A 12,104-nucleotide genomic window follows, 5' to 3' on the forward strand; every position below is an offset into this window, starting at 1 on the left:
GGGGCATCACCAGTGCTCCAGGCACAGTGCCATGGTTATGGCTATGTAGTTGCCAGCACAGCTGGACCTAGCGCTGTTATGCTGACATCAAGAGTTTCAACAGGGCTAGAGTTTTGCACAAAATCTCAGCGCTAATTTTGTGCAAGAGGACAGAACAGGGTACCAAAATCTACTCTCAACCATATATATGAGCATTTCAGCACCTTTCAAACTAACTTACCCCACAAAAAAGCAAATCTATTTGTTACAGGTCTCCTCTGCAGAGACTACAGTGACTTCAGCTGCAAGATCTGAGCTCAGGAGGCTGTATAGTAAGTTTACTGATCACACAACTTGCAACAACAAAATTCCACATATTGCTGCTTTTCAGTAGTACTCATTAAGGGAAAATACACAAGACAAATTCTGTTTATATACTGTAAAACATTTTTAATACCAACAATTTGGATTGTTTCCATTTCTGAATAGAAGATGAAAAGAGCAGGTTATTAAAAAACTGTAAAGCTCCTCCTTTTCCTAAACTCTCTGCTTTTAGGAAATCAAAACTGGATAGTTCTTAATTCAAAGGATTCTAAAATGTTCGCAGTTGACTTAATAGTTGCACTAGATATACAAGCAGACAGGCTTGATTCCTTCCCTGTTTTAGAGACAGTAACATTTGCAGAGTACATCTAGAACGTGTATTTCTCCAATTGAAGCTGGCATTTTTAAAATTATTTCTACACTGTTCTTCATCTTTGTATCACCAGTCTCAATCCTGTCAGTTCACAACAAAGAACAGGAACTGATACTATCTGGTTAAATAAAAGTTTTTTTCCCCCTATATGAACTACGAAAAATATATTGCTCTTCTGAAGGTTAGAAAAATGCATCTTTCTGTATTTTTGTTACTGAAGACTCACTCATGGTTCAGAAGTTTTAAATCCTGGACAAAAAAAGAAATATAGCTTTAAAAATTGCTTACAGAATAGAAAAGGTTTCTTGTAGGTCCTCCTGAAATCAGAAGTTTCACCCATTGTTTTCTTGTCAATACAGAAGCATTTATGTCTAGACACCTATTTCATTAGTTAGATGAATATTTCATGTTTTCACATAGTAAACTCTTTGTTTAGAATTGCTTTTCCTCTGAAAATTTTGAAGGAAACTCAAGAAAGTAAACTGATCCAAATTATACTGAAGACAGACAATATAGTCAAAATAAAATCTAACATAAAACTGTCACCTAGTGGAGAATCTTTATTGGGACTATAAATATTCATTTCATTTCAAAAAATTACTGCTTTGTTATGGAAATTTTGAAAACCCCAGTAGCTACTACTTGCGTACAACTCTACAATATTTCAGTTCTTTTGTTTAGTAGAAAACATGTCCTCATGTGTGAACTAACACATCCTATTCCCAAACATGTTGGCATTATTAATGATGTCAATAGACAATAACTAGAACAGGAAATCTTATGTGTGGTTCATGCTATATAAACAGTAAGCTACCAGGAGGAACTTCCCTGCTTATTCAAGAAGAACAAAGAGAGATCTATTTTTAAAATTCAAAGAGGCAGGTCAAAAAACCGAAAGAAAACGCAAGATGTACTTGATAGTCTCTCATTATCCTGTCTGTAATTGGACTGTTGCTTTTGGCTGCAAACATCCAGTTCACAGACCATTTTCCATTTCCTTTGTTTTCATTACAAGAACAAACTGGTTAAAGAAACTCCACTTGGTAATTTTAAGCTAAGCCTTTAGCATCATTCCTTAGGAATTTAAACCTTTACCAACATTCTTTGTCTGTTCAGTGACTTCCCCCAACAAACCTTGTGAAAAGCACTTTAAGAAAAGGCAGGTGTAAGATGTGTAACTACTCAGATCTTTAAGAAAATTCAATAGGAAACAAATTCTTGTAGTTCTCCACTGCCATTTGCTATAAGGCAGTGACTCCAAACATCTGTTCTCAAATCTCAATTTACTTAATCTACCAGGTGTTTCACATTGTTAATAATGGCAACTCACAAATTTACAATAGTCACATAAGGCAGTTACATAAATACAATTATGTCAAGTTCACTGTATCTTTCTCAACCAGACTACACATTACATTTTTCTTCTTTTCCTCTTAACATAATAAAAGGATGAAGACTACATTTCTGTAAAGAGAATCCCTGGACAATATTCTAGTATTAAAGTCATTGAGGTCACTGAAGTGCATTTCAGCCATGTCCAACAGTTAACTCAACCAGGAAGTCGATGTGATGTTTTTTACTTCACATGTAACAAAACTGGTGCAAAAACACTTTAAACTAGTTACTTTAAACCTTTTGGTCCAAATACATAAAATAAGCAATATTTACAGCATTTTTCTCCTTTTGTAAATGCAATGCTTTAAAACACATTATAAAGCACCTTAGTAAAAATATTCTACAGGTAAAAGTAGAGAAGTAGGAAAACCCTAACCATACCACAGCTCACTAATGGAGTCATAATATGGATTCACCAATACCTCAGCTTACAATTATTACAAAGAATCCATGGAGAAACTTGATACCGAATTGACTATTTTTCTACCAATGTGTAAGCATCAACTAAAACCGCAGACAATCCCAACTTTCTTCGTAGAGTTTTCCCAACCTCAGTCAGTGGTTGTGGGGATAAAAAAAATAAAACCCAAACCCCATTCTTTTAACTTTTTACAATACTAACGTGGAAATGATGTTTTAACACTAATGATCAGTTGTAATTTTTTAATAAAACCACATATATAAATATGGGCAATTCCAGCAGCAGCAGCATTTCTCAGCAGAACATGATTAACCATCCCAATTAATATCATGTGACATGATTCACAAAAACAAAGCATAGATGTCAACTGGTTATTAACACTACTCATATTGTATACAACCAAAATTTCCACGTTGAAAGCTGGGAAAAAAATGATTTCCTCTTCACAGAAGTATAAATGAAAATAAATTGCTCTGAAAATTAGAAAGAGCATTAACAGAAGCATTTTTGTTTGTTTATATTTTCAACTAGAACTGCTGTGCGGTTAATTGCTGCAAATTAAAGTGTAGATTTCTTCAGGTAAAGGGTATTAACTCCCACTGAAAATATTAGTTAGATAAAAGGAAGCTTTTGCTTCTGGATTACCAACATAGTTAGTCAGTATCCAATGCCCTGGAGGTGGTCCACAGCCCATTTTTCTCAGATCTATAGAGAAATGCCTTGGAGGTCTACTAGCAATCTAGCTTCCACGGCTGTGGACTAAGATGATGATGTGACCAAAGGTTTAGGTCCATTAAGCTAACAGTATTGTGTTCTTAGTTTGATTTAGGATAAATCTTCTCATAGAAAAAGTTTTGAGCCAGAATATACAACTCTCCATCTTTTTCCCGAACTGCATGTGCTCTGACAAACTGAAATTGCTCCAGTGCAAATTCATAGAACTCATTCTCCATTTTCCAGATTTCAGACTGTTGTAGCTTGGCAATAGTTTCTTTTGTAGGAAGTTTTTTCTCAGTTGTTTTCCTAAGATGAGACTTCTTTCCTAAATGTAAAATGAAAGCAATAACTTCATTTTAAAGTTCATGTGATTAAAAAACATGTACAGTTCTTTTATTTACAGTTTTCTACTCTCAGCATGTTGATAAACTGCATTAGAAGTGACAGAACTTAATCCAGAATTCATTAATTTAACATGCGGGATTGGAAAATTGCAGTCTCTCTCACTAAATGTTAATGCATTTTTGCATCAGTTCTTTCAGTTCTTTCTCCTTACTCTAATAAACCCAAGGAATGAACACTTCATTTAAGGAACAAATTACTCCACATAATGTACTTGGAGCTAGACTGGTCTTTAAAAATTAATTATTTAGATGTTAATCTGGATATTAAGTGTTAAGAATTTTACAAACTGCAGAGCCAGAGACCTCTTCCATGAGATACATACGACTAAAGTGATGACAATATCTTCCCTAAGATGTGATATCTAGTGCTTTTATATTAAATGTGTCAGTATTACATATGTAGGCTCTATACATCAGCCCCATTTCTCCCGTTTGCAGACAGAAGCCCTGCTAGGTTGCATAGTCAGCTCCTGGAAACTGAGCTATTATTTATATGACAGATGTCTTATTATGAACCCAGAAAGATAAACGTGTACTTGGACCTTTGTATACCAAGTAATCCAATGGTTTGAGGAAGGGAAAAGACCTTGCAGAGGTAAGACTTAAGTATAGGAAGGAAAAAATCTGGACTTTTTGCTAAACATAAGACAAAACCTCCAAACTAAAATACTGAGAGGTTGCATGTCTCAAAAATTTTAATGCACCTCCAACGTAACACATTTGCAGACTCAGAACGAACACCTTCCTGCCTTCCAAGGCAGTATGCTAGATTTAGCATACTGAAATTGTATACTCTTAGGAGAAGGAAACTTTTCTGTCTTTGAAAAATAATCTCTTGGCTGCTATTACAGACAAACCAGCAAACACCTGCAGGAAAGGAACTGAAAATAAAAACAGAAAACAACATAATATCACCAGATAAATCCACGGTGAACCTGAATGTCAAATACTGCATGAAGGACAGTGTCCTGTGTGCTAGAAAATGAACAGAGAAAGGCAATAAAAGTGAACAAAGATTCCACAGATGAAGGACTTGGATTAGAATTCTTCAGCCCAGAAAACAAGTGATAAAAGGTGAAAATAATGCAGTCCATAAGCTAGGAGTAGCTTGAAGAAGATTAATTGAGAATTATTGATCTCAAACTCTTAATAGAAGAACCAGGGTCCTTAAATGAAACAAGATAACAGGTTCAAGACATAAGCATGTTATTTTCATACTAAACTGTATGCTTTTTTCAGCTTAATTGTGGAACTTCTTGTCACAGGATGCTGTGGCCATTTTATATAACTTTTTTAAAAGTCAATGAGTGGAAAAAAACAAAGCTATCCCCTAAAGTGCATTTCACTCACTGTTGGGAACTGATGATACGCAGTGATGACTATCATACCCTTGCCCTATTCCTACACACTTCCACTGACATCTAGCATTGGCCACTGCTACAGACCAGATATGGATCTTCAGTCTGACCCCAAATTCGTATGATCCACACAGCATAACAGCAACCTTACAGTTCTACACAAAAACACCACTACCTTCATTGCTTCTGAAAAGCACATGCAGAACTTTTTCTGATAACTTCCACAGCTAAGGACATATGAGTTTGCTTGTTATGTGTTGATATTAGTTAAAATATAATTTGCTATACTGAGTCAGAATTTCTAAGTTACCCGAGGCAGTCTTCAAAATTTCTTTTGTATTATTTGTGTCTGATTTTAAAAGTGCCAGAGCTAAAGAATACTTACTTCAATTTTTGAAATCATTGTGACAAAAGCAAATTTAAGGAAGCCATCTGACCAAAAGAGTTTCCGTGCTTTTGTTTAAACCTCATTTTTCCTCCATTCTGTCACCCTAAGAACTAAATTTTGAATACAAGTGCAGATGAGCTGAGCTCTTTCTGTACAAAGTCCATGCAAGTCAAAGGTTTTTTGTATCAAGTACCGTTAATTTCAACAGGGCTTCAGAAAGAACAGAAATTGACCCCCTATCAGCCACTATACAAAACCAGAGCCCTTGAGATAACTTCCAAAAAAGTTCTGATAAAGACCTACTCCAATTTGCTGAATACATATTTTGAGCTTATGGTAATTTTTAAGTGTGGCATATCTGCCTTTACCACAACCTCAAAAGTCTGCAGTATGTGGAGGGCAATAAGATCCTTGGGCTGCCCTCCAAAACTGGTATTAAGAGTCTTTTAGAGAGTGTGTTTCTTCCACAGTAACATCAGTCACCCGAGAGGAAAATCTGGCAGAGACTCAAAGCTAACCATCTAGGTATAAAGAATTCACACTTAAAAAAAGTGAGAGAAGGATAATCAACAGAAATCAACTATTTAAGTACCTGTTCGATACAGTTCTGTAGCACCTCTGAAGAACCGAGGCAATGCTGCCTCCAATAACATGATAAAGTCTTCAAGCTCTTCAGTAACTCCCACCAGGAAGTACTCATTAATCAGATTGTACTTGGCTTGTTCCAAAGCCCATCTGCTTCCCACATTCCTAAAGTGAAAGAGAACAATTAAACCAAATTCTGATGTCAGCCAACAATCCTTGGTCCCTACATGGAGATTACTTTGCAACATGACCCTTGTATAGGAAAGTCAAGACTCATTTTAAGTTATAACCATTTCTAACTTAGTTTACCTCTCCAACTTCTGTCATCTGTATTTGTATCTAACATCTCTTTTCAAGGCTACTCAAAACAACTTTGTGCTAATAACTTCTCCATGAAAAAACTTATGGTTATATGTATATGGTTACTGCCTTTATTAATGCAATTGCTGGAGGGTTTACATTTTCTGAGTCCATACTGAGATTCTCCACTTTCACATTAGATATCAGAAAGGGCTCTGGTGAGAATACAACTTCCTCTTGTGTGTCCTACAAGCATAATTCCATAGTTGGAAGTCATTGCAGTTAATGGGGAGGACTGCCCTTCTGAACAATAAAAAGAAATTAAGCTCAATTTTTTTCTTCCTCCTTTTTATAGCTCTAGACAGGGTGAGGAGATAGGTGCAGAGTTCTCTGCTTCCCCACCTGGCCCAGGTGTAGATAGGTCTGAAACAGAAGCTCGCAAGTAGTCATTTGCTTTGCTTACACTTAAATTATGTTTGAATAAACAGTAGCCTTGACAAATAATTCCCCCTGCCTTCACTCAGAATTTTTCAAATCACCTGTGTTTTTTTGTTTTTTTTTTGGTATAGCATTCTCCATTATGCAACACTGGAATGTAATTGTTTTAAGTGAATAAGCAGTTTCCAAAGCATAATTTACTACAGTTCTTTAAAACTGTGCCTTTCTTATAAAATATGCAACATTGACTGAGGGACACTACTTGCTTTTGTTTCACTTTCTGCTAAATATCATTGATTACTAGATGTCTAACAAAAGTTTAAGATAAACTTATCCCCATCTTGAATATTTTATTTTCCACAGAAACCGTAGGAGCTTGAATCAAATATCTCCATTCAGACAAACAGATATCACAGCCTGTCCTAACAAAAAAAATGACAAGACTCTGAATCTATAAAAATTATTTTTAAAAGTGAAAACATCTGTTTTCTCTCAGAGCACTGCTGGTATACCTGCACAGTATCCTACCATACTGTTGGTTAAACAACTGCAAGACTGTTTCAATAAAGTGTTTTTCAAAGCATTTTCAGAAAAATACTTATTAGTAAAGTACCAGCTCCTACCTTTTATTCAGGCCCTCATGCTTGTTAAATTTAGATTTCCGTGATAATATACTTGATTAACAACTTAACCCAAATGTATCTCCCTACCAGCATTCCGAGCTGTGGCCACAGAAGAAGGGAATTTGAAGCCAAAGTTTCTCTGGAGCACAGTCTGAACCTCCGGCTGCTACGCATTCATCAAAGGTCTGGAACAGAGACAAAATTGAGCTGAGCTTTCAAGTCCACTGTATATATCAAAGGTCTTAACCTGGTTAGTTGTTAAATGCAGTAGGGACAGAAAAAACACATGATGTGAGAAAGAAAAAAAAATGTAATTTTTTTTCCAAGTTTTGCTTTCACAATGTTTTATTAGGAGGACCTATTTGTCTCAACTAAAACAGTATTTTGACAGTCTTTTATGATTAGAACTAATCAACAATTTGATCTTACCTAAGCCCCTGACAAAGGTTATGTTAAAATAAGTGAAAAACAATCAAAAAGCGCTGATATCATTGTTTGCCTTAAAAAAGAAGTCACTACCGATATAGTGTCAAATGCCATTAGCACTTGTGCAATACAGGAACAACTGGATCTTTCCCACAGGACATTGATTCATCTAGAACAAAATGCACAATGTTCTACTACCTTTAAATATTACAACAAAGAATTGCCATTTCAGAGGCTAATTTGTTTTTGGCTTCCAGTCAGTAGAAGGGAAAGCAAGTTGCTTCACTGAGTAATAGGCTATTTCATAAAACATCACTCTACATGCATGGATAGCTGCAGCGACGCACAGTTTCAACTGCAATGATACAGTTACAGTAAAACCTCCATTGGCATTGGACAGAATTTACAAATATTTTACCCAGTTACCATAAAATAAGCATTTATTGTATTTCTAGTCAAGATATGAGCCATATACCTGGGACAGAATTTTTTTTTATTATAATACATAAGTGATTGCATCCAACTTAAAAGACCACTTTTAATTATACAGAACAAACATTCTAAAAAATTTCTGTTCAAACCAAAGTGAAAATACATTTGTGTAATTATTCTGCATTAGAACAAGGACAAAGGATTGGCTTTTATTCTGAGGTGAAATTCCTGAGATAATCTGAAAAATTTATTGATACCAGGCCAATGGTGGTGGTGTCTTGTTCCACACGGCACTTTTACTGTACCTCATACACGTTACCTATCACAGATAAAAATGCAGATTCTTTAACTAGGAAAACAAGACATTTGTATGCTTTTTCTACTCTAGAGATATATAGCATACAAATGCCTAGTTTTTGTAGTTCTCTAGAGAAATTGTGCACTGGTCCATCATGAGTATTTTACAGCACAACATTACCTAAGACCTAAATTGTTCTAAATGTATATGGCTACATATATATGTATATATAGTTACTCCCAACTTGTGAATATACATACTAAATGTAAACTGGTATTTGTCAAAGGAAAAATTTCTTCTGTTATACCTGGGGGAAATTTTACAGTTAAAACACTTAAGAAAGCAAGTAATTTTCTACATAAGAAGAAATAGGACAGGCCTCCTTCTACTTCCTTTTCCATACATATCTTGATGGCTCTGTCCAGGGATTTTAACACAAGAAACACTTGTCCTTACAGATTCTGTTCTTGGAGCAAAGCTACCCAAAACTTTGAGAGTACTGGGACATACAGTATGAATGAAGAACTCTGCCACATATGTGCTGCGGTATGGGTGTGGGCGGAGAGGTAGGCATGTGCGTATAAAGAACATTGATATTCCTCTCCACTTAATGACGGCACAATTGACTTCCGTTCTCAAGACTGCATTTTTTTTACCCTCCCTACTTTTTACTTCAAGAGCTATTGTGGTACCTACTGTAATATAGTCTAGGATCAGTCAGTGTTATAGACACCATCTTTATACAAACAATTTTCTTAAAATACTAAGGAAAAATTTTTTAAAAACAACATAGGAAACCCTAAAACTTGGCAAATCAATTTCACTTGAAGGAAAATAGAAATGCTAACAGGACAGGTCAAATCTGTACGACAACTAATGTCTGAAACCTAAATAAAATGACATATTAGTGACAAAATGAAGAAAACCACTATAAATACAGAAAGAGAAAACTGTTAATGTAATGCATTAGGACATTATAAATTGGAATGGACTTCAACTTCTTCCAGCAAATTAGAGCTACTACCTAAGTGCAGTCTACTGAGCAGCAGCATTGGTCATTTTGGCTTAATGCTTCCCAGTAACTACCTAACAAGTCTGTTCAGATTATAATTCAAAACTAAAATGACACTTTTGTTTTAAAAAATACTAAGTCCTATAAACAGAGCTTGGACTTAGAAGCCCAGTGAGATCTGTACCAGAAAAGAATTCCACTGGCCAAATAAAGCTCCTTATGACAAAGGACAGAGTAGGTCACAAAAGGCAAGATCCCATCTCTCTTTTAAAATGCCTTTATAATACCACGACATCACATTATCTCTGTAGCAAGTCTATGAAGATACATTTTTACCCATATTTTCAGTTACTGTTCTGCCTGAAGTTTTCCTCTACCTATACAGCAGGACATCTGGACAGAAACTGGAACACAGTAGCAGAAGATGGCGCCAAAACCTTACTAACAGAGAAGGAGGGTATAAGCTGGGAAGAAAAGAGAAATAGTCTCTTTTCAATATTTAAAATCCACCCTTTTGGGGAGGAGGTGGGGCAGGGAGGTGAAGGGAAAAATCATTAGTCAAATTTATTAGTTGTTATAATGTTGTTTATAGATTTGCATAATTAAAGCTGTATTCGGTGTGATTTTTCTTACTTAAATTTTCAATGTCTCTTGGTATAAGCAAAATGCGATGTTAAGTTTCAAATGTTTTTCAAATGAAAGACTTAGTTTAAGAGAACATACTGCCACTGAAATTTAAGAAAAGGATTTTTGGCTCTGTAAAGAACAAAAACCCCTTTATTGTTATAAGAGCTTCCATCCTGCATCAACTATACTCATATAAACTATATTCATATAGTTAATACTCTACTTTTCTTCTTGATTTAGGCTAAGCCCAAGGCAACATGCTCCAATAAATGTCTTACTGGAAACCATTATAACGAATGTGTAGCTACCTCCTAGAACAAACATATTATGGCACCTAGATGAGGCTGCAGCTCTGAAACTGTTATAGTAATCGAGGTTAAAACAGGCTAACCTGAACTATTCCCAATCTCCTAAAACGTATGAAAGAAGTATAGAGGCGTATCATTCATACTCCATAGTTTTCAAGGGGACTCTTTATATGTATTAACCCCATTGCAACATTTGCATTTAAAAAAATGAAAGAAGTTGAGTTGCTAATAATAAACGAAGTAAATGTTAAAGCTAAAACATCAGCAGTCCTACAGGTTTTGGTATAAACTGTATCCAGCTTAGTTTTCAACAAGGACCGATACAGATTCCTGACACAGAAAGATAAGCTTAATTTGATACTTATGTCTTTGGATGTAAAAACCTTTACTTTTTTTTAAACAATTTTTTTAAACAAATGTCAACATAAAATGAATTCATGTGGCTACAAAGAACATAGTTGATGTTACATTCTGGTCCAGTACTGACACCAACAAAAAGCTATGAAGCCACCATCATCACCAGTACTGATACAAAAACTATTCAGCTTTTATCAGGACATATTTTTAAAATCGTTCTAGCATTAACTTCAGTAAGTTTATATGTAATGTATATATATGTAATGTATATATACTATATATATACACACACAATATATATAACATATAAAAAATATACATATTAAAAAAATAGAGCCTACTTTACCTTTTTATCCCCCTGTTTTCGCCTTCGTAGCCCTGGTCTGTAATCATCTCCAAAGCGCAGAAAGTAATAGTAAGAAACTAGTCGTTCTATAGGATCTCTTATGACGTTTATGTAAATTGGTTTCTTTTTAACACCAAATCTAAAGTAAAGGAGGGAAAAAAAGTAAAACAAAATTTTCAAGGTCAAATCAAAGAGTTTCTCTTCTCATCTAGTACTTACAAACTTATCTCTATTGATACAACTGAAATCTGTGTACAGAGAAGCTGTTGATGAGAGGAAGTTTAATGCCTGCTTTCTCCCACCCCTGTATCCAGTGCATTGTGTGGATGTGTAAGTCAATTCAAATTCAGTATTTCCGGGACTGATTTTTTTTTAGTGAAATAAAATATCAGATTATCCTTAGAACATCCCACTTATGTATAAGTCACATATCACACAATAGATGCCAGAAGTGTTTACACAATTATCCTGACTGCAGAAATGCCTTCATTAGTCTAGCAGCCACTTACTAATACCAAGTAGGTACCCAGAAAGCTCAGTGTCTCGTTCCTGCCCTCTACGCTGTGCCCTGCAGGGATGCAGGCAGTTTTCCTGCCAGGTGTCCTGTTGTCAGAGACATGAGCTGCAAGGAAGCCAGAGCTCAGAGCCCATCCAGCACTGGCAGTGGTTCCATATGGCTGTGCATACTGATCATCAGATAATATCTGAAGCCATACTGATTTATCTATCTAAAGGTATAAAATACTTATATTTAGCCATTTTTGGGGTCAGCAATTTTTCCGGAGACATTTACCTAAGGAAACATAAATTTTCTGTGGTGCAAACTTGAAGTCTGATTAAAAAATGTGTCGATAAGCTCACAGGACGTATGAGAAAGACTTAAGCAGCTAAAACTGTTCTGTACAAATGCTACCTTTCAATGGTTCATGTTAAAGACAGCTTTTACGATAGATTCTTTGATTTTTTTCTATTCCTTTTGAGACATTTTTGTGG

At 35.3% G+C, this 12,104-nt stretch overlaps 1 protein-coding gene across 1 annotated transcript in view; it reads right to left on the reverse strand.

Moving 5' to 3' along the window:
* Nucleotides 1-1,221: 1,221 nt before the first annotated feature.
* HS2ST1 (heparan sulfate 2-O-sulfotransferase 1) overlaps nucleotides 1,222-12,104 on the reverse strand; it is a 91,460-nt gene continuing 80,577 nt past the window's right edge. The window contains exons 4-7 of the mRNA XM_026116473.2: nucleotides 11,112-11,250; nucleotides 7,393-7,490; nucleotides 5,952-6,109; nucleotides 1,222-3,534 (exon numbers count right to left, since the gene is read on the reverse strand). Of these exons, the coding sequence (XP_025972258.2) occupies nucleotides 3,308-3,534; nucleotides 5,952-6,109; nucleotides 7,393-7,490; nucleotides 11,112-11,250 (622 nt within the window). The 3' untranslated portion in view covers nucleotides 1,222-3,307. The remainder of the gene's footprint in view (nucleotides 3,535-5,951; nucleotides 6,110-7,392; nucleotides 7,491-11,111; nucleotides 11,251-12,104) is intronic.

This window comes from Dromaius novaehollandiae, chromosome 8, assembly GCF_036370855.1.
Source record: "Dromaius novaehollandiae isolate bDroNov1 chromosome 8, bDroNov1.hap1, whole genome shotgun sequence".
Taxonomy (NCBI): domain Eukaryota; kingdom Metazoa; phylum Chordata; class Aves; order Casuariiformes; family Dromaiidae; genus Dromaius; species Dromaius novaehollandiae.